The sequence below is a fragment of the Neopsephotus bourkii genome, unplaced genomic scaffold (assembly GCF_033783945.1).
Source record: "Neopsephotus bourkii isolate Nb327-2 ecotype Australia unplaced genomic scaffold, CSIRO-AGI_Nbou_v1 NB_1542, whole genome shotgun sequence".
Lineage (NCBI taxonomy): Eukaryota > Metazoa > Chordata > Aves > Psittaciformes > Psittacidae > Neopsephotus > Neopsephotus bourkii.
In genome coordinates, this window is record NW_026902018.1 from 4,891,306 (window position 1) to 4,917,144 (window position 25,839).

A 25,839-nucleotide genomic window follows, 5' to 3' on the forward strand; every position below is an offset into this window, starting at 1 on the left:
GTTGCCCAGGATGTGCTCTGTGCTCCTTTTTGCTAAGCTGTTACTGATGACAGTGTGTTAGATGCAGCGAAGGCAGTGGTGGTAAATTACCCAAAGTCATTGTGTTCCTCTAAGAATGAGAGTGGTTTGGGGACAAACCTGTATCCTTTTATCACTGAACTGAGTGCGCCAAGTCTCCAGAATGAGCAAGTGTTAGTTCTGGGAACACCTGCATCACAGTCCTCTCTCAAAAGCAGTCAAAAGCTTGGGTGTCAGGGGAGGCAGCAGTTTAAGGAGAAATTCCCAGACTGGTTTAAAACACTTTATTAAAAATATAATTTAAAGACTTCACCAGAAAATAGAGCGGCTTCTGTACAGTGATGCTTTAACAATCTGTGTAAGCTAAGTACAAAAATAACTCTCTCCTGTTGGCATGAACATGAATGGGGAGAGACCAGAGTCGGAGGCTCCTGACTCAAGCAGATCTCAGCAGCGGTGAGGAGGTGGCAGTATGAGAGCAGAGATCCTACGGGAGGTGCAGTTCCTCAGCTTCACCAGATGTTTGCTAGTGAGGACTACAGGACTGCTGCAGTGGGACACCCGCACTCTCATTCCTTTCCTTCTTGCAAATTAAAGCTCTGGTGGGTTTTATAAACTGCTTATTTGGCTCAGTTTCAGTGTTAGTAGCAAAGTTGTTAAATCGCAGTGAGCTCTGGACTACAGATAATATTCCCACACTTTCTTGGTGGGAAGCAGATGTGATACTGCTGTACTGTGGCAAGGTGATGGGCTGGATTACAGAAGTCATCAGAAGTGAATGCAATTGGAGGCTTAGTTACCTGGTGACTTGTTTTTTTTCTGCTACCCAGACATGATGGAGCATGGCCTAAGGCTGCCCAAAGCTTAAAAGGGAAGGGAGAGCCACTCTGCCTGTCTGCAGGCAGTGCTGTTCTCAGTTGGTTTTTGTAAACTCTAGCTCAGTTGGGCTGGCCAGAAATAACTTCAGATCTGGCTAAAGCCAGCATCTGGTCTAGTTAGTCTGCGTAGTCCTGAAACATGAGCCACAGATGGTGTCTGGTGCCCATAGGTGCACCCCATAGGGGGTTATTTCCGACACTAGAACCAATGTACCCAGAAACTGGTAGCTGAAGTGAAGGAGGGAGTTAATGACAGTAGTGAATTATGTAGATTGAATATGACTGTCAAAAACCCCCAAAGGAATCCCTTTCAGATGAACACAAACTGCCCCCCCTGCAAACTTTAGGCTGATTCCCTGGCCTTATTCACATTCAGCCACATTTTAATGTTTACTAAGAGGGTGCTGTGCCACTTCTGCTTGAGTGAGCACCACTAATGGAGAAACCAGTAGTCCTTCCTGAACTAGGGGATTTAAGATATATTCCACTAGGACGAGGAAGGAGGGGAAAGTGCCTGGAGCTGGCTCTCCACATAACAAACTTGTCTTTCAGATGCATGATTAAGTGCTTGCGGCTATGATCTGGCAGCTCAGAATTCTCTCATTAAGCTCATACATCAGAATCCCTTCATATACAAGCTGCAGTCATGCTACAGTCCTTAGAGTACAACTTCTGAAGGAAAACATGTGTCTGGCTCTAGTCAGCTTGACTCAGCACATCATTAAAGAGCAACTGAAGGCTGAGATTCCACCACGTCAATGGCTTTATTGGACAGACTTTGTGGGTAAGAATGTAGACTTGAAACCTATCTGGCCCTGTTTGCAAGTGGGTTTGTGTGTGGCCTTGTTTGGTTTTTAGTAGTATGTGCACAAGTACTTGTTATGGCATTTACAGAGGAATTTTGTTTGCTTGGGTACTAGGAATATCATGGGCTATGTGTGAGATATGAACTAAAACACACACGGGAGGCTTCTGCTAGTGCCTTGCTCTGGTTTGGCTTCAATTTCAGAAACACACATACATTCCCCATGTGCCCATAGGGAAGTACAGCTCATCAGCTTTCAGAAGATGGAGTTCTTGGGAGTCATGGGAAGTTGTCCCAGCTATTTGAGAAAAGCTTTGGGGAGGTTGGTTTTGGGGGTTTTTTAGGTTTTTTTTTTTTTAATGTTTGATTCTTGGCCATTTTGAGCGAAGTAAAGTTATGAAATAACTGCAAAAGGCCTTTTGTGTCCAGCCACATGAGTTCCGTTCTCTCCTCCAAAGGATTCCTCTCTTTGTAATGGTTCTTTTAAGACAGTGTACAAGTTCTGCCCAGAGACTAGCTGTGGTAAGAGGGAGTTGGAGCATGTCCTTAGACTACAGGAGAAAAGCACTGTGGTAATGCTTGGTAGTGCTGCATAACTTCTCAGCAAGCCGTGGTGTTTGCCTGGCCCGGCTGAGCTCATGGCTACAAACAAGGCTTCTGGGCACATATCCTTTGCATGTTGAAGAAAGTTCTAAAGCTCCCCAAAGTAACAGCTCTTCCCCTGCAGGCCTCACCTGCCTTCCCAAATGACTTCTCTTCTGCTGGCATGTGGAGGGAGAACTGGCATGATTTGGGACTCCTCTCACCACAGGGAGAAGTGCCCCTGGGGAGCTGAGCTGAAGCCTGCCCACCCCAGGACCAGGGGACACACATTGTCCGATAGGAGGCTTATTCTCAAAGTCACCAATGTGCAGGGTTGAAGGATGCTTTGGCACAGTTACTCTGGGTCCTTTGCATCCCCAAAGCAAGAGTGTAGTAGGACAGCAGATGTGAGCTATGGTGAGCCAATTTCACCTGCCTCCTTTGGGAAAAATTGGGCTTCTTTGGGTAGGGAACCAAAGAGGAAGAGTGTGGGGTTTTACTCTCTTCCCTTTCCAAACCCACCCTCTAAGCCTGGACACTTACTTAATGATTTTACAGTTCAGACCCTACAGACACTGCTCCTAATCCTCATAACCAGAATAGTTACTTAATTCACATTGCTGAGTCACAATAATAATGATTAGCTTATTGTGGCAACAGCCTGAAAGAAACCAATTCTACCCTTCACTGGGACTCTCCAGGAGGAATGGAAGATACATCTGGGCCATCACAGTGTTCTCAGTGGGGTTTGGACCAGTTTTCCTTTCCCATTTTGTATTATCTTACTCTGAATAGCTGACATGCTCAAGAAATATGTTTTTCCATGTATCAGATAAGTGAGGGAGGATGTAGCTCTAAACAAGGCTGGCTGACCTGTTGTATTGCCTGAGGGTGACTTGCATTCTCTGGAATTGGGTTTAAGCACAAGTTTTACCCACGCTCTCCGAGGCATCCTGACAGGAACAGGCAATACTAGCATGTCCAAGCCAAAGTACATTCTGAATCCTGTAGTTTTGTGAGCTGTGATGGCGTTTCATGCTAATACCCAGCTGACTTCCCCAGCTTCCTTTTATCAGAGTAAGCAGAGATGCATTTTCCTTCCTTGGAAATTCCCTGCACAACATTCATTGCAAACTTAACTTTCTTTTCCTTATGTCCTCTTCTGAGCAGACTGCTTCTAATCTCCTGTAAGGGGGAGAGAAGAGGAAATGGAGTGAATGGGGCAGAAGCCTGAGGTCTTAGCACTGCCAGGTGTGAAAATGAAGGATGTGTACATGGGTCAGGTTGAGAAAGTGAGATTTAAGCACCCAGGATTTTTCAGGAGAGTTACAGAATCAGTGTCCTTCTTACCAAAAGGAGAAGAAGATCCAAACGAGGCCACTCACCTCACTGAAGTGGTCCTCAAACAGGATACTGTCACCTTCAGTATGCATGATGGGAGCTGAAATAGCATGTTCCAAGTCGTAGCCAAACCACAGCTTGTTTATAATTGCCTGCAAGGAAACAAATGCCACCCTGACTATGGATATTGAATAAAAACCTGGGTTACATTCTGCCAGCCTCTGCACTGGTGTTAGGCCAGAGCAGCTCTATTGTAAATCCTGCCTGCAGGATGGGGCAAACCTGGGCTGTAAGAGGAGCTGCACTGAACCAGGACTCAACCAGCACTCAACCACAAGTCCTGCTAGAATAGTAACAGAGCACATAATGATATTGCCCAGAATGCTTTCCCTGAGCCAAAGTGCTGTCCTTGAATTCAATCTCTACTGATGGATCTTACATCTTTATACTGACAATTGTTCTTTCTGTATTCAGCTCAGGTGTTAGCATGGACTCCTTCCCCTACTTGACTCCAGGTTAAGAAAGTTAAAGTAAAAACACTTCTGTTTTTCCTCTTGCGGCCTTACCTGTGTTTTCTTGATTTCTGAACAAGATTTTTGTTAGACTTCAGCAGCAAAGTACTTCCTTTTGTTCAGGACAGGTTGTGCTCCCCTTGTGCAGTGGAAGGTACTCCTCTACAGTACCTGTTCACTCACCATACTAGTAGCACTGACAATCCAGGTTCCACCTGCTCCTCCAATCACCAGCATGTCTCCTGTCTTGGAGATGAGAATGGAAGGCACCATTGCTGAGGGAGGCTTCTCTCCTAGAGCAGAAGCAGAGTATTATTCCCCAATGTAGCTCTTAAAGGAGTTGGAGAGACACATGACTTTAGCTGCCCCGCTCTTCTTGCATTTCCCAAGGAAATGAGCTGCTGCTCATTCCTCAAGAAGCTCAAGTCTTTCAGAGAAGCAAGCGTGCTTGTGCCCAGACCCCATCTCATAGAAACTGGACCTTAATGGCACAGGCTAAATAGGCAGCATCTCTTGGTATGTATTCAACAAGACCACAAGTATTCAGGTCTTGCTGCAGCATATTCAACTCAGCTGAGGAACTGTGAGCAGCAATCCTGCCATCAGTGTTGATGTTCTCTCTCTTGGCAGACTCAGGGGATACAGAGCCTGCACATCCATCTCCTGCTCTGTGTTTCATACTGGGGGTGATAATACTCACCTGGTTTAATGCTTCTGTTTGCTGTGCAGAAATCAGCAAGTTCATTGTTTAGAATGATCCCAGTTTGGTTAGAATATACAAAAGAGCCAAACCTGCAGGGGAGAGAGGAAGCCTTTGAGTGCCCAGTGCTCTGCTGTTGTGGGTGACATTAACTGACCCAAGGTACCCTGTGGGTTATCACTGTCTCTTCCCATCCCAAAATTGCCCCAGATGGGGTATCCAAAAGGTTCTGCTGTGCTGGTGCCAGAGATGAGCTCCCTGTCACTAGTGCACATGGGGATTTGCCCAACCCACAGAAACTCTGCAGAGCTCAGCAAGTTGTTACGGTATTGAGGTGATTCTCAAAGACCTTTCCTGTCATATGGAAAAGCTGTTCACAAGTAAAGACTGCCTACACCAGCGAAGCCCAAGGGCTTTGCATTGCTGGCAAACAGCTCTTGCAGGTACACTGTGAACCTGACAAGTGGCCTGTGACACAGTTACCAGCCCCCTGGCTACTCACGGGTAGTTGATGGTGCTGGTGGCGGACACAGCACTGCCATCTGCAGCAAGCACAGAGACGTGACTTGTGCCCTTGCTTTTGTATCTGTGGCTGTAGATGGACTCCAACAAGTTGTAATGGGTAAGGGGGTGGTCACCACGGGCATCTATTCGGTGTCTGGCAAGCTCAGCAAGCTCGTCAGACAGCATGGGCCCCACAGTCTCCTGCAATGACAGCAAGGACACATAGCTTGAGTCACCAAAGGACAGGCACAGGGTCTTTAGGTCTTTAGGCATAGAGAAGCCTGGGGCATTCAGCCCCAATAGTCAGAGCTTGGGGACCTGAAGTATCCAGACCCAGCCTGAATCCCCAGGCCACTCTCAACACAGAAAATGAAGCAAGGTCGGTACTGAGGCATGTAAACACTGGCAAGAGTATGTGCACATCCCTCATCAGGCAAGGGAGCACCAGCCTATGGCTGAACAGAAACTGCAGACAGAGTAAATGGCCTAATCCTGCCTCTGCCTTGGTCAACTGAGCTGCAGTGCTCTTGCCTAGCAGTTCTGAGTAGTTTCTTTCCTCCCATGGCTGCAAAGCAGGACAGTTAGCACGTTGCTTGGTAGTGTGTGTTGGCAGGCAGGATAGGCAGCCTGCCTGAAGCCTAAGCACATAGGCTAAAATGAGTTGGTGATGATGCAGGGTTTAAAAAAGAAAACCAGGAGGTGGGATTTCCCTGCTCCTTCTCTGTTCAAGCAGCAGTGTAGAAGAAGCTGTCAGTGCTGTGGGTGTCTGTCGCTGCCCCTTTGTACCATGCCAGCTTACCTGAGCTTCAGAAAAGGCTGGGTCACGCATGCTGGATTTAAGCATGTTGCCAAACTTCAGGGCCTCTGCGATGCGATGGTAGGTTTCTACCGTCTCCTCGGGTGTTGCTAGTGATGCTTCATGGAGCTTATACTCTATAGAGTACGATGAGATAATTTTGTTAGAGTCAAGGCAATAGGTTTGTTAAGAACTCTAAAAACAAAATTGAAAGGCACCTCCTTTTGCCATCCCAGGTCTTACCAAGTTTTCCCTGCGCTTTAGCAGGATGTGGATACAGAGGCAACCTAGTACTAATTTCTGCTGTGACTTAATCCTTGAAGCCGTGGAAAAATTGTGCATCCTCTGGCCTTTGCAGCAGCTGTGGTGATGCTGATACACGGTAAAAATGAGCCAGGCCATCATCCCACTGTACAGCATGGTCATGCTGCTGTTTTGGACCCATTAGCGCTCACCAGCTCCATTTCTGCCCAGGACTTCGCTACTGCTCTAGAGCAACACTTTGCAAACCTTGTTTTGTTCTCTTTCCCTTAGGACTTTACCTTCCAGTATCTTGAGGATGAACATGAGCACAGCACCTCCCATGGGTGGTCCAGGAGAAAACACTGTGGTGTGGTTGTTCAGGGTGATGTTCAGAGCTGAGGACACCTCTGCTTTGTATGCCTTAAGGTCCTCCAGTGACAGGCTGGACCCTTCAACAGAAAACTAGATGGGTAGCTGGCATTAGCACATTATCTTCTACCATCTACCTACTATGGGCTGGCTACACCAGAGACTTGGTAAAGCTTCTAAAGAACCATGCCTCTATGCTCCCAACTATCTCCCACCAAGCACAGCAATGTCTTCTTCATGTGTCCTCACCTAACACCAAATTCCAGGACAGCACAAAGCCTAAGTTGGATAGGCCAATGCATGAGCACTGTGGGTGAATGACAGAGCAGTAGCTTTTAGTCCTGCTTCTATGCCCGAGTTATAAGAAGTGGGGAAAGGTGGCCCCTTCCCATGCCAGCTACCATCCCAAGTGGCAAGTGAATGGCACATGTTGGCTCTCCCCTCATACTGACTCACTGTTAGCCAGCTGCTGGGAAAACACTGGTCTGTTAGCATTAACTACATCTGGTACCTACCAGCTTTCCTAATGTCCTCCACCAGGGCCTTTCCTATCTGTCCCTCATAAAATGCTGTAGCTCCGTTTTCTGCTACAACCGTCAGTGTTTGCTGCAGTGCTGGCCACCTGAAGGTCTCTCCACGCTTCAAAAACCTCTGACCATCACAAAGGAGTGGGCTGTTAAAGAAAAACATCCATCAGTTTTCAGCACATGCTTACTCTGTCCTCAGCACCCATCCCTTTTTCCTACCCAATGATGTTGTCTTTTAAAAACCCAGTTCTGTTCCCTCCCTCCCCATAGCAAGCATTCACTGAGCAGAAGCCTGTGCTCCAAGTCAGCATGCCAGAGGAAGGGTCTGATGCTGAGGGAGCAGTGGTCCTCACGCTGCAATTTAATTTGTGGGTCTTACCACAGGCTTTTTCCTAGAGTGGCAAAGGCTGGGTGATGAATAAACTTCTCCATAACTGGGGAAATGACAAGTGGCTCTGAAAGGACCTTGATGGTTGGTTCAAACAGGGCTTTCCATGGTAAGCGGCCGTACCGCCTATGGGCTGCTTCATACCCCCGAAGTTCTCCTGGTACAGCGATCCAGCCGGGACCTGAAAGCAGAGCAAGTGTCACACAGTGACAGCCCTGAGGTTTCACCTCCCTGAAAGCAGTCCAAGGGAGGCGTGGATTTGTAGAGGCAACTGAGACTTCTAAAAGCAGGCTTGGTTTTTTCACTGTCTATCTTTTTCTGTTTGTACATTCTTCTGCTTCCTAATAGAAGGGGTATAGAAAAGCCAGAGCCAGACTCAAAGGAGCACAGTGAAAGCACAATGTTGCAGCAAGAGAAGTGGGAGCTGGATGTAAAAGAAACAGCACTACATGGAGCCTTCACTAGAAGAAGTGAAGCTGTTAAATTGTCCATCCTTGGAAAAAGCTAAACACTGTGACAGAGCAAGGCCCTGAGCAGCCTGAGCCAGCTCTGACATCCATACCCCTGCTTTGAGCAGGAGATGGAGCAGAGACCTCCAGCTGCCCCTTCCAACCAGAGCTGTTCCTGAGTCCTTCTTTCAAGGAGAACATCTCCTCCAGCAGCTAGGGCACACCCTGGAAGAAAATGTGCTAAGGAGGGAAAATGAATGCAGCAGGAAATGTGGAGAGATCCAAGATGTGCTGCTCAAGCGAGTGCCTGCTGCCAAACTAGTAATAGCAGATGGACGTGGAGCTTCCTGGGATGGGAGTAAGGTGGCAAAGAGGTAGCTGAGCTAAGCTAGAGCCCAGCAGTCCCACTCCTGATGCTGCCAGGTTGCTTCCCCAATGTGAGGACACGGGCAGCCACACTAGATTGATTTTTTTGCTTCATTTCCAGAAAGTCAGAAATGCTATTGACACATTTTTCTCCATAGGAACTGCTGGGAAATGAGTGCTTTGGGAAATCTGGTCTTCAAATGCAGACTTCCTATGAAGTTATAATGTTATGTTCCCATTTCTCTTCCTGTCATGCTCCCCACGCTCCCTGCTGGTCAGGTTGCCAATGCTACGTAACAGGCATTTTATGGACCTAGCATTTTAATTACTTTTGCAAAAGTAAGGAAAGAAGACCCAGGACATGAACAATCCATTAAACAGAGCTTCACGGGGGCGGGGAGGGGGGGTCAGCAAGGTCCTAGGTCCCCCTACCCTGAGCTCTGTGACACAGCCCTCATGGCCCACTCTGTGTCCTTACCAACAGGGAAACCAGCAGTGCAGCCAGACAGTAAGTTGTGTGGAAACACTCGTGGGACCGTCTCACGGGCGTTGATCACCTCCACTGTTCCTAGGAAGGAAAAGGGGGGATACATAACATTGTCCTCCTGGAGCGGGTGAACATTGCTTTTCAGCAAGCTGTGGGCCCATGGGGTTGAACTGCTCTGGAGCCCTTTGCCAATGGGCCATGCACACTGCAGGGACAGGCTGCGGTCGGCACACAGTCATCTGCACCCACGATTTTAGTTACAGCACAGCAGTGCCTGCCTGGAGGCAGCAAAGGTACAGGAACAAGGCCAGAGCCTGTCTCCAGACATTCAAGGTCCCCTCCAAGCTCTTGGGCCTCGGACATGGGTTGGGATGTGCTGCTTCACATCTGATTTGCAGGTTCCTGACTTCCTCTACATGTGGGACATGTCAGAGACGTAACGTGAGCCTCATGCTCCTTATTGGGCCATTTTGCAAGGAATGGTGAGGTATGTCCATCATGTTTATAAGCAGAATGAAGACACCCAAAGATCCTCTATGTATCAGGAAGCTTGAACAGAAAAAAAACCCAATGCCCTTTGTATTTCAGGTGTTATTTCACCTCTTTCTCTGCCTTGTACTTATATTTTTCTATCACAGTGCACAGAGGCAGCTGTGCTGCAGGAGCCCATAGAGCTACCTAGCTTACCAAGCACCTGAGCTGTGCATGGCCATGTGCAGCTCTGGGCAGCAGGATACTACAGGTAGCACAAAAGGAGTTTTGGTAGGGGACAAAAATACATAGATCTGCCAAAAAGGAAAAAAGAACAATACAGGTGTTTTGCCAAATGATGCTATTGTGTAAGAGCCACACAAGCACTTCCAGACCCGTGACTCTGTGAGGCTCCTTGGCAGTGCTTTTAAAACCACAACATTGTTACTGTGTCCGTTGTTGATTTTACTGTTTAGATCAATCAGCTCGGGGGGCTTTGGGGAGCCAAGACAATTAAAAACCTCCACCATTAAAAACATAGACGCAAGATCACAACACTAGGAGTTAAGCCAAGCACAGAAAGGCTCCCAGCAGGCCCTGACCATTGCTACATTGAGATTTCTGAAACCAGAATGCATCTCTTGGGTCAGAAAGTCTCACCAAGACTTTGGGGAGTCCTACCCCCACCAGTGAGGGCAGAATGGGCCCTGAAGTCCCAGCCCAAGGGCTCAACTGAGCCCTCAACCCCCTCACATTGCTGCACACACCTCACCCTGTTGCCACCACCCCAGCAGCAGCTCAGCACCACTCACACCTTGCTGCACTGTCAGCTATATGACTTGGAAATATAATTTAGGATTGCTTTGTGGGGGAAAGCGACGCAAAGTCAGTTCATTTTACATCCAAAGCTCCTTGCCCCCCTGCCATGTTCTTGCTTCAAAAAGAAGATGCGCTCCCTGGAATGGATGTTTGGGTTAGGAAAAGTTTGTGATCAGAGAATGCAGCTTTTATATCCAAAAAATTGCTCTGAGAGAACTTGAAGGATTTTGACTTCTCCATGGCAGCTGTGTGTCTGCAAGGGAGACGGGGCTGGCCCTTACCTTTGCTGGCATTATAGATGGTAAATACAACCCCACCACCCAGGCCTGAACTCTGAGGGTTCATCACCGAGGTGCAGATCAAGGCAGCGATGGCAGCATCCACAGCTGAGCCTCCACTTTTGAGGATGTCCCTGTGGTAGAAAGAGAGAGAAAAAGGGTAACATTAAAATCCAGGAATGACAGAATGGAGGAGCCACACGAAAATGGTCCCCCTGGGGCACTTGAAAAGCAGCCCCTGCTTGACAAGAGTAACTAGCAGTAGGAGAAAGGTACTGGCAGCAGTGTGGGGGGTGAGAGCACAGGAAGGCACCTTCCTCTGTGGGAGTGAGAAATCAAAATTAGTGGAAAAGAAGGGGGAGTCTGCAGGGCTAAAGAGCAGGTAGGGACCAGACATGTGTGAGGCTGCTCTTCCTCTGGGCAAAGAGTAATGGGAGCCAGCTGCAGCCACTCACCAATGCTGCTGTCAAAAAGAGATAGCAAGGAGCTCCCAGGCGTGGAGGAGAACTCTCTCAGCAGAGGAGACAGCTTTCCACGTGCTGGGACCCAAATAACTGGTTTCTAGCTCTCCAGCTACCATTTCCAATAAAAAGGACTATGCTGGTCAACAGGACAGGGGCACTGAAGCAGGAACCATGGGTCCATGTGAAAAGCAAACTCCTGAGACTTTACATGTGAATTAGCACAAAATTCAGGCCTCACTTCATTGCTCCTACTTTCTGCACTTATGTGATACTAGCACAAATATCCCACTCCCTCCCTGTATCCCCAAAGCCAAAACAAGCACCAAAAAAACAAGTAGGAAAAACCTCAACTCTTTCTACCTAGGCACAGGCACACCAAAGAATAAACTGGCATTAAGGCAGCCTCATGAGTTTCTGCTGGAGAAACATGTCTTAGCAAATACTTCCCTCAAGCACAGCTGAATCATCTCCTTGCAGTGGAAGGACATGGAATCATTTCCTTGCTGTGGAAATGAGCTGGGGTGGGGTTTCCTTGCACAGCCTGCCTGTAGCCAGTATTTGCTAGGAAGTTTTCTGGCTGAATTGGGATATTACTTAGATAATGCACAGCCAGAAGGAAAAGTGGAATAGTTCATTAACTGCAGTGCAACTGCTCCCAGCAGCTGTGACGGAACACAGCGTGCACATAGGGACTGCTGTTTATTTTATATGCATTGATGCTGGTGGGACCTGCTGGGGCTGGGAACAGGATGCTGCCAGAAGGCACACTGATTGTGGCTTTCCTTTGTTTCTCTAAGCAAGGGCCTTTAGAGCCATTGCCTGTAAGGAAATGGACAAGTGGGACATCACCAGGCTTCCTGTTTGGTGTCCGCATGGCTTTCAGCCTCCAGAGCTCCCTGGCTGTACTCTGAAAATGGAGACTGAGGCTCAGGCTCACCCATCCGTCTCCTCGCAGCAGGGGTAAGAGTCTCACCACATGAATGTCCCTGGGTGGTGTTTTCCTGAAACTGCAGCTTTTTAAATGATAACAATAGAAGGGAAAGACATGAGGGCTTCCCTTAGGAAGTGAATGACCCTGCAGAAGGCCCAGACAGCATGTTAAAAGTTGGGGAAACAGGGCAGAAGGACCACAATGCTGGCCCAGGACAGTGCTCCCCAGGGACCCTGGCCTATGTACAAAGCCTTGTGCCTGGGAAAACCAGAGTTCTGAGGTAATCTGCAGTGAAAAAACAATTCTCAAAAGAAATTGCAAGGCTGTGTTGTATTCATTTCAATGCAATGTATGAAGACCTTAACACGGAACATCAGACACAAAGCCTGAAAAGCATCAGATGATTCTCACTCAACTTCCCAGCCACATTCCCTCTGAAGTGGGTGCCATACACAGCTCACCATGTCCCCAGAAACGCTTGTGCCTGAAGGAGCACTCCCTGATGAAGATCCTCACCCCTTCTTGTGTCATCTGCTGATGGCTCTGAAAGATGAGTTTTTCCCTCTCCCCCCACTGATTTGCACCAAGCCAGAATGCTCTGCACTGGAACTGCATTAACTTAGCATGTCCTAAAGGGTGGCCACAGTTACCAATTTATTAGTTTCACATTCACACACTTAAATGGCCTGTTTCTGACATATTTTTGTTTCCAAGTATTTGTTTCTAAAAGCAACACTGTGGACTAAATAACCTTTAACTACTGCAAATGTAGTGCACACGCACAAAGCATACAAACCTGAGAGTTTCTGAGCATGACCTTCTCTGTGCTCCTGCCCTCCAAAACTCCCAGTTAGACACAGAGCCAGGATAACACAAGCCGTGTGAACTCCAGTTGTAGCTGTGCCTTTGGCTCCCACTGGGATCAGGGAGGACAAATGGGGTCTGAGTCTCAGCAGAAAAGGTGTATTTACGTGCTAGAGAGAGCACAAAACCTCTCCAGGGAGCTCAGACATGGACAGTTACTGACTGCCCTTGGCAAAAGGCACATAGATTTCCTGAGAGCATCAAGGAACAAGTGGGAAGAGGACTTTCACCAGCCACCAGAGGGACTTCAGCAGCGCTGCCAGAATGGACACATCCTGCCTGGCACAGCCGAGGCAAAGCAAGTGTTTCTTGATGAGCAGTGATTACTCCAGGGTGTTAATCCACTCAATTGTTTTCAGAGGGGTCATGCCCCCAACACTGGCACTGTGTCTGCCTCAGAAAGGCAGGAAAGCCAGCAACAGGCTTTATTGCTCCTGCTCTGTAACCAGCACAGCAGCAACTCCTTGGTGCTACACCTCACTGCAGTGAATCCCATCAGTGGCAAAAAGCACTTTTCCTAAATCTCTCCGTGGACCTATGCTGACTTTTGCTTCTGCCAGCTGGAAAACAAACAGATGCAAAGCAGTGCATGGCAGAGCTCAAACAGTGCATCGGTAGGGAATATAAAGCTTTTTGTGTGGCTGATGGAAAAAGCTTCTTCCATTGCCAGGAGGTAAAGCTGCTAAGGTAAAGGACGGTTTGGGTACTAATTCACTGCCAGGGCAATCACCTCCTGTCTCCTCATGTCTTGACATGAGGACAAAATACTGAGGTGGCCTTTCATACCAAATGCACATCCTTGTGACAAAAACTGCTCTGGCTCTCCTTTTAGCTTCCAGTCCCTCTTCATCAAAGAAGTGTTTCACTTCACCCAGAGACAAGTTATCTTCCAGCACAGGGCCCCTGTCTGGACCAGATAACTGCACAGTATTGCTTTCAGTTCCCAATCCCCAGTAGGAAAACCATTCACAGCAGAAGAGCCAGCCTTGTTCAACACCGAATATTGGGCACAGTTGCCTAAGGGCAATTCTAGCACAGGATCTGCCAAGAAGCATGCTGACACACTGGAGGGTTCTTGAGATTGCTCACTTCCTGCAGAGAGCCAGAGCTGCATAAAGATTTCAGAAAGTCGAATTTACAAACACCAATTCCAGAGCTGGAAAACCCAAACCTGAAGATGACAGCTGAGCATAACTAAAGAAGAAGAGCACCAAACAGTGACTGCTCCCCATCTCCTGTTCGGACTAAAGAGTTACAGAGCCACACAGTTCTTTTACTGACCCTTCCTTCACAGCTGAACTACCAGTAAGGGAAACACATGGGCCCTGAGGTGCTTCTCTGAAACCACCACCCCCCTCGTTAAAGGACAGATTGCTCTTTGGGCAAGAGGTCCGGTTCTGTTATTCTCGAGAAGTTCAACTGGAAGTGCTATTAGGAGAGCACTCAAAAGACTGCCTTACACAGCAGCATCTTAAACCAACACTGTATCATGTAATGCCCCAGGAATTTCATTGCTGCTGCTGACAACTCACAGAGCATGTGGTTTGGGTTACTTTTTTTGTAAAAGAAACAACATTTTTTAATTAAAGAATAAAATTTGTAAGTAGGTCAGAGGTCAGGTGCTACTTTAAGCTTAGACGGTAGGTGCTGGACCAGTGTGATTTGGTTCATGTCCATCATGCAGTGGAGGTTCCTGGGATCTGGGGGGATTTGCAGGATAAAAGGGGTGGCTGCAGGGTCCCAGCAGAGAGAGCATCTGCAGGGGCAGCAGGGGAGAGCAGGGACAAACCAGCACTGCTGGATCACCCTGTGCTGTGCCTGAAGGGACTGGCTGCAATGTCTCCTGCTCTCGCCAGCAGGCAGGCAGGCTCACAGGTTCAGTTACAACATGTGGTTTTCATTTGGTTCCAGCTTTGCTAGATTGAAGCCACCAAGCCTCATTTCTTTCCCCCAGAGCTGGAGGCTGTATGCTTCCACTGAAACCACTCAGTAATTACAGAAAAAATTAGACTGAGAAAATTTGCCGGTTTGCCTGATTTTACTTGATTTAAGCTCCTCTAGAAAATCTGTTCGGAGGCTCTGCAGTGTGCAAGTACAAAGTCAGAGGTGTAGTTTGCCTTCAGTTCAAATAATTCACTCTAATTTAATGCACATGTGTGGTCATCAGTGGATTAGCCATTTTTGGTGATTTCTAAGCAATAATAGTGGAAATGAGCCTGCTCTAATCCCCAGCTGCAGTGGCTAGCACAGCTTCCTTTAAAAAGCTGCATCTGGTAACAGCCATGGCTTTGGGACATGGAAAAAAATGAGGAAATTCTTATCCCTGGTGTTCAGTGCTCCCCAGGCTGGTCCATGAGCAAGGAGTGGCCATGTCCTGCCTCAAAGAGAGAGGAGGTGGGAGAGGAGTGAGGTGGCAGAGCTGTGGAGCAGGATCAGGGCAGAAGAAAGCCCGTAATGTTGAGCAGTTTAGCAGTGGGGTAATGGTGCGATGGTAGGATGAGAAGACCAGAAGCAGTGACTGCACAGACTCACACACCAACACAGGCTCCTGCTTCTTCACTGGAATTAAATTGCAAATGAAGTGGCAGCTCATGGGGACAACAGGGTCTAATGGCTAAGACTACTCTGAGAAAGTGGATTTTATTGCTACAACTGTGACAAAATTCCTATATGATGCTATAATCTTGTTCAGCGAAGATTAGAGAGAAGGCTACTATATGCTTCTCAGCTCCTGATGCTCCCATCAAGACCTTTGGATCAGGCTCAAGGAAGCCCTCCCCCTGCAGTCACACAGGAGGTCAGTGCAAGAAGTGCCCTGAGCAGCACAGATTGCTCTGAAAGGCAGAGGCTGTGATGTGGTACCCAGCCAGTACAAGTGCCATGCTAGACTTCCTCATTTATACTTATTTATATTGCTTTGAGAATTAATTTAGTGGTGACTACTATGTGCTAACAGCTAAGAACTAAAATGCAACATAGAGATCTAACAGCACAGAAATGTCTGGGAGAAATTAACAAGATTACATTGAGTACAGAGCATGTAGGAAGCTTCCTCCAGCCACTACTATGGACCAGTAAGGACAAAGAGAGAAATATGCCAATGACAACGAAAAGGGCAACCACACAAAGTGTCTGACCACAAGATCTGTTGCAGAGGAACACTTTCATAAATGAACAGTTTTATTATGATCTGTTGCAAGAACATGAGCAGATAGCTCAAGGTGGGAGGACAGCATAGGAGCTTGGTTCATTCCAAGCAAAAAATGGGCACACAGGTTTCCAGGAATGGCTGGAGGTGAAGGATAGCAGGAAAAGCAGCAGACAGCACGCAGCAACAGGGGAGCAGAGCTAACCACTGGGTGGTATGGAGAACCAAGGTGAATAGTGTTGGCTGGGGAGATCCAGGGGGCATGGAAGGGCTGGGGGAGAGAGCTGATACATTTGGAGCGTGATACATCAGGACACGATGTGCAGATGCCCCAGGCTGGGGAAAAGGGGGAAAAATGTGGAGCAAGGGCAGAATTTTGTGGAGATCATTGACAAAGTATTTGTAGGAAACCTAAGGTGGTCCATCAGACTGCAGGGACACAAATGGACCTTGTCAGCAAGTGCTGGAGGCACAGCTACAGCAATGGTTGAGATATTACAGAGAGAAGAGATGCAAACAGATGACAGCCCAACAGCAGGAGCCAGCTAGCCAAAGCTTATCAGTTGTCCACCTGATCACAGATTTCTGTAGCTCTCACTTCAGTGCCTTCCAGCTTATTCTACAATACTTCAAGTTAAGTAAATTCCGATAGCTGCAGAACAAGTGCTGTGGTTTTCCCAGCAGATTCTTTGAGTAATCCAGTAATGTATTTTCCTCTATTTCCATTAATACAAACTTAAAAGATACTTATTCTGCCCTCTGAAGAACTAACCTGTGGCTTAGCATAAATAAACCCATGTGCAGCCACGGTACATTTTCTCCAACTACTCAGAAATGCTGTGCCAACACATCATTGCAAGAACACACGTGTGACATGGCCTAACGGCACCATGCCTTACCTCACTCCTCCAGCGACAAGGCAGAGCACACAGCTCAGAGCACACATCCATTGCTGGAGCATCCAGCATGTAGCTTGTGAAGTTCCATCCTTCTACTTTCATACATAAAAGCATTTAAGAACTGAAGTAATTAATAACATAGGAGACAAAATGTTTGAGAGGGAGATTGCTACAGTACAGGTTGCTACAGGTCTTATGACCTGCACAACTAGAGTATTTTTTAAACCTACATATTTCCTTCCAAGAGACAAAGTAAGTCTTTTGTAGTTACTCTGTCTTAAACCTGCTCTGTGCTTTCCAATACAGTGTCTTTTGTCATAGCAGACACACCTGCTGCAGGCTACAGTCCTTAAACACACCCCCTAAAGGGTGGGATGCCCAGTCCCCCTTACCCTCCCAGCTGCTGCTCTCTACTTGCTCCTCTCACTTCTTCCTTAGTTTATTCCTAAGCCACTTATCTGACAGACTTACCACCATGAAGTAAACAGTTCATTTCCTGCTTTCCCACTTAAAAACAACATTGTATTTGTATATTGTAAATATTTGTACCTTCCAGAAGACCATTGGATTGCAGTGCTGCAAATTTCTGTGGCATGGGATAATGAAAATAAGCAACAGTCACAGAGGCAGAACTCCATCTGCTCTCTGAGCGGCTCCACTGCAGACAGAGAATACCCACGGAGCAGCACTGTTGCTTAGCCCCAGAAGTGGGGACAGGGCAGAAACTCAGCTCACTCCCATGGTTAGTAGTGTCCTGTCAGTCCAAGTCCACAACATACACAACAGATAACCCGCAAACCCGAGCGGTCCATGCACATACCGGCCGATGACAGAGCAGGTCTCAGTGTCAGCAGCCACGGCGCCGTGCAGGTACTGCTGAGGACCACACCTGGGTTGAGTCAGGATGACCACAAGTGTAAGAACCACAGCCAGCACCCCCAGGGTCAGCAGCACCAGACAACAGACCTTCCCCGTAGACATCTCTATTCCGATGCTGCCGGAGGCAGCTGGGAGGTTTTTACTCCTTTGTGAAGGCGCCTGCTTTGCTCAGGGTGGAAGTAGAGGATCCCGGCGTGTTTGGAGGGAGGTCCCACTGAAGTGGGCTCTGCCCTCTGCCACTGGGAATTACACTTGCTTAAAGAGTAAAAGCTGCTAAAAAGGAAGCGGCGTACTCCTTCTTTCCTGCTCCCTTACACGTGAGAAGCTTTTCACTCTCTTTTGTAAACGAAACTTTTTCTGGCATATCCACCATGTGCCTTTTTTTTTAAGGCTCTGATGAAAACATTTAACACATTCACTGCTGGAGCACCTTAAAGTGAAATCTCTACATGGCTTACTGGCTTCACACAACTTCCCTGTCTTCACAACCTTACCACATAGAGCAGATCACCAAACAAAGGCAGCCTACATGGTGAATCACTGGGAAAACTGTACCAATCCTACACTGGCATTGCATAGTTGGGGAATTTTCTTTCCATAAGACTACTCAGAGAAGTAAAAGCTAAATACAAAGCCATAACCTTCATATTTACTCTTATTTTACTTTACAGTTTATTATAATCTTGCTTATTTTATCCATCATTAAATCTTGACACTGTCCACACCATGGATCTTCTGTAAATGAACATAACAGAATGCCCTGAATAAAGCAGCACACCTCTGCACAAAACATTCAGGCTAAAAACTCTGAGATCCAGTCTGTACCAGTCAGCAACCACAGCACCCAGGAAGTGAACAGCTGCTCGATAAAACCAGACCCAGTTTCTAAAAGAGCAACGATAGGCAGCATGTACTGCTACACAGTGCAAATGGGCCCAGTTAGCTCAAGAGCCTCTTAATTATACAGTTCTCCTTGCACTTCAAAAGCAAAAGATATGGCTCCAAATCTGCCTTCTGTCTTTCTAAAAGATGTTGTCTGAAATCCTTTTCCAGCTGGATTTGGGAGAAGGGGAATCACCTGTGCAGATTCACACTTGCATTTCACTGCAGACTGAACTTGTACTCACTAAAATTTCTCATAGCTAAGTAATACTATTTCATGTATCGTATCTCAAGAAATGGATCTAATAGACTAAACTGTCCTTTTGTAGTTGTATCTTCCTGTAAGGTTATGTTGGGGTGCTGAGAATGGTCCAAGAAAAATACATTGGTTTGTCTGAGATAAAACCATGGTCCCTGGGGAAAAACGTGGCTTCTCCATCTCTGTCTGACTTGGCAAATATACTTGGCATGTGCAAAAGAGCCTCCACAGCTCTAATGTGGCTCTATTTCACCTCATTGTGAAACACTGTTAATCTTGTAAAATGTCTCAATTCCTATAAGACTTCCACATTTTATTTTTGACAAACTACTCTCTAACACTTAAATAATCATCATTCTGGTGGCTTTTTTGGGGGGGAAGCTCTTCCCTTTCAAGTCACATCAGTGCTGGAAATCCTGACCACTCAGTACCAGCAGACTCAAGGCTCAAGTCGATTTTACACATTTACTTTCATCAAATGCCATGGAGAACTCAATTGCAGTCTTTTCCATCAAATTCGGGTTTCAACTCAGCACATCAAACATCTGTATCTGGAAAATTAACCCTTGTGCTGCCAAGGAGGACATCTGGAAGAGGCAAGAAAAGTAAAAGAGAACATCATCTCCCAGACCATGCCTGGGAAGGCAAAGACTTGGTTATGATCTATTCTAACAGATGCTCTCACAGGCAAACCCATTTGTCTTTTAGATATATAAATGAAGACTGAGCCTCATCTCTTCCAGTGTGTAACCTTTACAGTCCTGTTGGTGCAACACTCAACTTTGACCATATTATGCTACAGAGTCTACACTGACCCTTCCATGTGAGAGGCTACTTAGCTCTCTTGGAACTCAGGTATTTACTGACCCTTACAGGCCAAGATATACTCAAGGACATTCTAATTAGAATTGTAATTATTAACAGAATCATCATTTATTAACTAATAAATAGGCACAGTATCTTTAAATTGCCCTTTCTGTTGTTGGGGTCCTGTAACATCTTTGTCCAAATCTTCAATCAAGAAACCAAATTTGAAAATTATTTAAAATCTGAAGTCCAGGCATTGATAACATTGTCATGAACACCACAGCTACTTCATGGAGGGTAAGAAGTCATCAAAGGATAAAAGTCCTCGGGTTTTAAGAGCAGAGGATAAATTACTACTTGAAGGAGTTGGGAAGAAATTCTCTTTGAGGGTAGATTATTGCGGAGATATTGAAGAGTCTTGACCATTGGGCTTAGTTGGTGGAGACAGTACATGGACAGCCTAATCCCATCATGTCGTGACCAAAGGGACCAGGACAGGCTTTGGAGGCACCAGGAGCTTCTCCTTCAGCTTTGCTGGGAACAGACTGCACCTCTGCTTGTTTTGGCAGCAGTGTACTGCACTAAGCCAATGTAATTTTACCTCAAATTCCAACATGTTCTTGACACAGAGCTACTACCTGTGGAACTTGATTCTCTGACATTGAAGATGGTTTCAGAAGATGACTGGTTATCAGTCATGTTTGAGGAAAAGAAAGCTGGTTGCTGGTTGAAAACTGCCCCTCAAAACCAGCCTTAGGATCTAGCAGGTGAAGAGACAATCCCAAAGAGCACCAGCATCTACATGGGCTGCATGCATGCTTTTCATTCAGCAGAACAAAGATGGAGATGCAAATCAAGGAGCCATCTGCAGGAGTCATGACAGTCCAGGGCCCGGCTAAAGAAACCAATGTTGCTGCCTTGTCTGCAGCAAAAGAGTAGGTCTGTGGTATGAACAAACCTCCTCTTCAAGAACTGTGTTTTCTCCATGCATCCGTGCTGCTTTCCAGTGTTTGAGATGAAGAAAAGAACATCATTGGACAGAAAGCCAGACATGTGTACTTAAAGAAAAGCTGACTAATATATTGACTCTCAATTTATCACTCTCCATCTCATCTTTTAAAAATATAAACTATATAAGAACCCTATGTACACACCAAATTCATGAGGCATTCTCACGCCAGTGTCCTAAACCTCCTTTGCTTCTGTCTGTACAGTGTCCAAATTACATTGCAACATACTCAAGAGGATGCCTCGAGAGGAGAAGCAGAAACTGGTGTTTGCTTGCAAAGCATTGTCTACAGTCACCAAGCTCTTACTGTAATAAATAAGAGCCTTTCCCAACTCTAAACAATTGGACAAGAGTCTAGGAAAGTTTCCAAGAGCATGCAACCAAAAGACAAACTGGGGGTATTTCATGCACTGTTTGCCTCCAGTCATGTTATTTATAATCCAGGAATATAGCTTTGTCTCCAGATGATAACTGAATTACGAAAAACATAGGAAACATGCTGGGAATTTACTGTTCAAATCTTCTAAGAGACATGGCTGTGAGCTCCACAGATGTTGGTGCTCATGATCCATTTGTCTCAGTACAACCATTCAGAAACTAGAGAAACACTAACCTTTGTGCATTGTTTTCCTTTGCACACAAAGAAGTTTTCTTTACTGAGGGACATGGGTTTGCTCCCACAAAACTGGTTTGTATAGTTTTCAGACATCTGGAAAAACAAATACTCAGAAACCGGAAGCTCTGGTACTGAAGAATTTCTCATTAATTTCTCTTTCCTCTGTTATTTCTCAGAATTCATTATGAAAGTGAAGCACAGAAACTCCTCTGCTTCTTTTATTACTGAAATCAGAAAAGAGAAACATGCTCTAAAATTACTCATGGACGCATGCTTCACTGAGATTAACATTTAAGTACCTGCTGAATGAAGGCTTTCTGGTTTTTCTTTCAATTTTAAAGCATGCCAGGGAACAACTCTCCTGGTTCTAGCTGAGAAACTTGGCAGTACTTCATCCCAGATCTTCGAAACACACTTCTAGCTGCTGCTGTAATGGTTAAGTGCATTTCTCTTACAATCCCTAAAAGAGTTTGAGGGTGATCACCTAACTGGTGTTAGGAGCGCAGTAGTTGGGCAGTGATGGATAACTTGGAGGGAGCAAACCTCTATCTTGAAGAGGACATGCATCAAGAACCCAACACTACTCTGGCACTATTTTCCTCCGCCACACTAACTTTCAGTTTGCCACTGTGTGGGATCTCTGCAGGCTATGAGCATAACCAAAGGGAAAGCACTTGAACAGGACAGTCACAGAACATGCACCATTCCTCACATAACTGAAACCAAAAATGGGCCTAGCCAAATCTCAGGGACTACTCTGTGTAATTTTCCCAGGTTAAAAGCAGACCTGCTGCCTCCTCCTTCCTTTCTTGCTGGTTACAAAGTCATGGCTGAAAGAAATGCTCTGTCCAACCCAAACCTAAACATCCTCTATTTTACAATTCTATCAACATATAGAAAGTCAACTATTTGCATGGCTCTGTTTAGCAGGACACATGGCACAGACCACTGCCCAAGGGAAACTTTTCTCCATTAACTTTATTTGATGAGCACATCTACGCACAGTTTACTGCACAGCATCAGCATTTTATTCTTTCTCTAACAGTGCAGCTATGCTCAATATTATATTAACAGTGAAACCTTCTCATTCAGTCTTTAATTCTTGGGTGCTCCTCTGGAGCAAATCCAGCAGTTTTCTTAAAGACTAAACCTCATTAGTACAATTACTATAGCAGCTGAAAGTATTGACACTAGAAAACAAAAGGGAGCTTTGTGTGCATCCAACGACATCAACAGTAAACTCTGTCTGAACTCTGTATTCACTAAATAAGGACAAAGTATTATGTTATTCATCCCAAGGGATATCTGTGGAGGCTTTTACCTCACATGAAAATACTAAACTCACAGAAGTACTAAACAGAACATACTTATAGTTACATGCACCTGTACCTGAATGTAATAATATACACCTATACAGCTGCCATCATATGCTTTATAAGATCTCCATAAACCACCATCAGTGGAATAATGATTCACTGCCATGCTCAGTTCAAGTTACCTGGATCAGGATTTGCTCACTGGGCCCCGTGCAGCCTTTGGAAGGCCTTTGATCTGCACAGAGCACAGCACAAAGCAGCAGGAGCACAGGATCTCTTGTGAAGGGCCTGGACCTGCAGCAGGAGCCAGGCCATGAGCCATAATGTGCTCACACTGCAAGCCTGGCCAGCAGACACTGGACTCCTTGAGATGTGTGGTCAACACATCAGTGGAAGTTATTATCTTTTCCAGGCAGCACCTGAAATACTGCATCTGTCGTAAAAGCTCAGCCCTGAGAGCTCAGGAGGGCATGAACAAAAGAAGCCTGTTAAAAGTCAAATTCCTGGTGAGAAGAGGTGCCACAAGCTCAGAGGGGAAATACAGAGGGACCTCCCTGCCTGAAAAGTGATGAATCCTTAGGTCAGCTTGAGCTGAATGCTTTAACCTCACACAGACTTTGGAAACTCCTCTGGTTTCAATACACCATGCCAGGGGAGGTTGAAAGACATGGGCTTGGAGCTGGGCTGAGCTGTTCTTTATGGTGGAGGGGGAGACATGTAAATGACTAAAAACACCATAGGCTTGCCTGTGTGCCTTCTCCTAAGCCCTCTAACTGCTTGTCTAGCCCCTATCACCCTGGTTCCTAACTCCACCTCCACAAAGCAGAGACTCTCCTTCACCAAACATCCCCCCATCTTCAACCCCCTGCCATCTCCACACACTCCGTGTCCCTGGTCCATGCTCGTTCATCACACAGGCAGCCGATACATGCCAACACCATGCAGGAGCATGAGGACAAACACTCCACAGGCTGCACATACTGAGCCCCACACAAGTGTTATGCCATATCTGCGTTAGGCTGTTTGTGTACCTGGTGCTACTTTTTCTGTTATTTAAAGCTCTTGAAGTCAGTTAAGGGTACATAGAAATAACAGGGACTTTTTCTCTTAAGAGACAATCTGAAAACAACCTCGTCCTCTCAGAAAGAGGAGCAAGGAGGGGAAATACTTTTTAAAAATCCCCTAAATGAGAACTGCAAAGCAAATGAGAGCAGGCTTTTCTGGGATTCCCAGGTAAATGACAGAACTGTACTGCTGTGCACAGTGAGCCTTTCCAAAGTGCTTAATCACACTGAAATCTTTGAGTCGGGAATCAAGACCAGGACTAGCATCTGGAATTAATCTCGTCTCCAAAATGAGCAGGAATGCTCAATCAGAGAACAAATGGAGCCAAACAGATCCCACTTTCCTCTTGAGAGAGCAGGCCCCTTCTCTGCCTACCCTTGCAGCTCTTTCTGAGAAATGAGAGCACTCACACAGCATCCCCATGGGAGTTTTGCAGTTTCTCACCATCTAATAGGAATTCAGTGACATCCATCAGCATCAGAGCTGGCGCTGAAAAGGGGAGGGAGAACATGTGCAGCTGGTGTAGAAAGGGTAGGAAAGGATCAGGACAGGCCTCTGGGAAGTCATAAGCTGCTGGAAAGGCTCAGTAACATTTGCCTTAGACTCTCCTCTTGTGTCCCAGCTTAAACACAGCCTAAGCACTCAGAACCACTGCCCTTTCTCCCTGCTGCACTTCCAGCTCTTAAGGACAATAGGTCCTGGAAATACAAGATAGATGTGTCAGTGATGCAAGTCAACAAGGCTCTCACAAGAACCAGCACACAAGGCGCAAGCTGAGTCCCTCTGTAAGGGAAGGAGGGAAGAGTGGGTTCTTAACTGCACTTTATGATCTTCATGTCCTTCACAAGCAAAACAGAAGCTGAAAGAAGAGAAGTTGACAGAAGGAGAAAAAGTAGCTTCACAAACAGCCCTTGCCATGTCCTGGTGAAAAAAAAGAGGGTAATTGCTTACTGTACAAGTACAGACATAGGCTCATAGCTCTGTCTTGGTCCAGGGAAAACACCATTGCTTCATATTGACTTTTCTGAATGGCCCTGGGAGTTTGTGTGAATCAATCCTTTTCTTGTGCAAGAATACAAGAAAGTGTTTGCTTTCTTCACCAGGAAGTGGAAGCATAGCACAAGCAAAGGGAGAAAATTAGTCTTTAGGAATTTGATTTCTGGCCTTTTCTTTTTCCCCCACTCATCTTTGACTGCAGTTTTACTTTGGAAATTCCACAATGTTCAAATCCTTTCAAGAAACGATGTTTTCAGGCTCTTGCACAATTTGCTTTGGAGCTGTTGTGTTATTTATTCTTAACCACTTTCCCACACAGTGCTCACTCTAAACAGCCCCTTTCTTCCTTCAAAGTTTTACACTCTTTCCTCTAGAGACAGTCTCATATCATGGCCCCAAAATTTACTCAGCTGGAACGTGAGGTAAAAATTGCAAATATTCAACTGCTGCTCATCCATGAGCTCATGAGAATGAGCAGCGGGGATGGGAAATAACCCTGCTTTCCCACATTCAGCATTTGAATACTATCTTTCTTGATGCCAAATATGTAGTGGAACAGTATCTGAGCTGAGGTGGGTGAGTGCTACAGACTTTTATTTTGATGGAGAATAATCTGTTTTCAGGACTTCATGCACATCCTTCTTTTCTGCACTGTATATTTAAGACCGTTCTTTGCCATAGCGGAGTAAGACATTTTCAGCTTATCAAATTGCAAAATGGAGGTGAGTTACTGTCAGCAACAAATTCTAGTCAGTTACAATTTCCATAAGCAAGTGTTTTGTGGTTTTTCCTTCCTTTTTTAATATCCAAAATCTGGTTTGGCTATTCAGACCCTTTAGGCTGGTGAAAGCAGTATGACATACTATACATACATAGTACTACAGCATTACTAAGACAATGTTGGAATGTGCCCAAAAATATTTGAGCTGACAAATATGCATTGAGTATTCCTTCAGAGACAGCAAGAACCTATACATCTGTTAACTACAGGCAGTACAAATGGAAAAAGCAGAGATCTAGAAAACAAATATTTAGAGCAGTAAAATCATACAGCTCAGTGGCTGCCACCTCCTGCAAATCCTGTGACAGAGCTCTTGGAAAGCGGGACAGTGCAACAGCAAACATTAAAACACAGTCCTGAGCAAGCCTCCTGTTGGGTAAAGAAATCAAA

General features: G+C 46.1%; 2 protein-coding genes across 3 annotated transcripts in view; one reads left to right on the plus strand and one right to left on the minus strand.

Moving 5' to 3' along the window:
• Positions 1 to 25,839, plus strand: part of GGT1 (gamma-glutamyltransferase 1) — a 103,693-nt gene that overhangs the window by 60,753 nt on the left and 17,101 nt on the right. The window lies entirely within an intron of this gene.
• GGT5 (gamma-glutamyltransferase 5) lies at positions 289 to 18,083 on the minus strand. 2 transcript variants are annotated; one of them, XM_061370748.1, is made up of 12 exons: positions 17,660 to 18,083; positions 10,537 to 10,667; positions 8,957 to 9,046; positions 7,655 to 7,844; positions 7,264 to 7,421; positions 6,679 to 6,828; positions 6,140 to 6,273; positions 5,339 to 5,541; positions 4,837 to 4,928; positions 4,320 to 4,429; positions 3,669 to 3,776; positions 289 to 3,468 (listed from the first exon to the last, which is right to left on the minus strand). In XM_061370748.1, the coding sequence occupies exons 1-12, from the start codon at positions 17,818 to 17,820 to the stop codon at positions 3,322 to 3,324; spliced, it is 1,674 nt and encodes a 557-aa protein (XP_061226732.1). In that variant the 5' UTR covers positions 17,821 to 18,083; the 3' UTR covers positions 289 to 3,321. The 2 variants fall into 2 exon arrangements, with proteins under 2 accessions (XP_061226732.1, XP_061226733.1); XM_061370749.1 differs by lacking the exon at positions 8,957 to 9,046.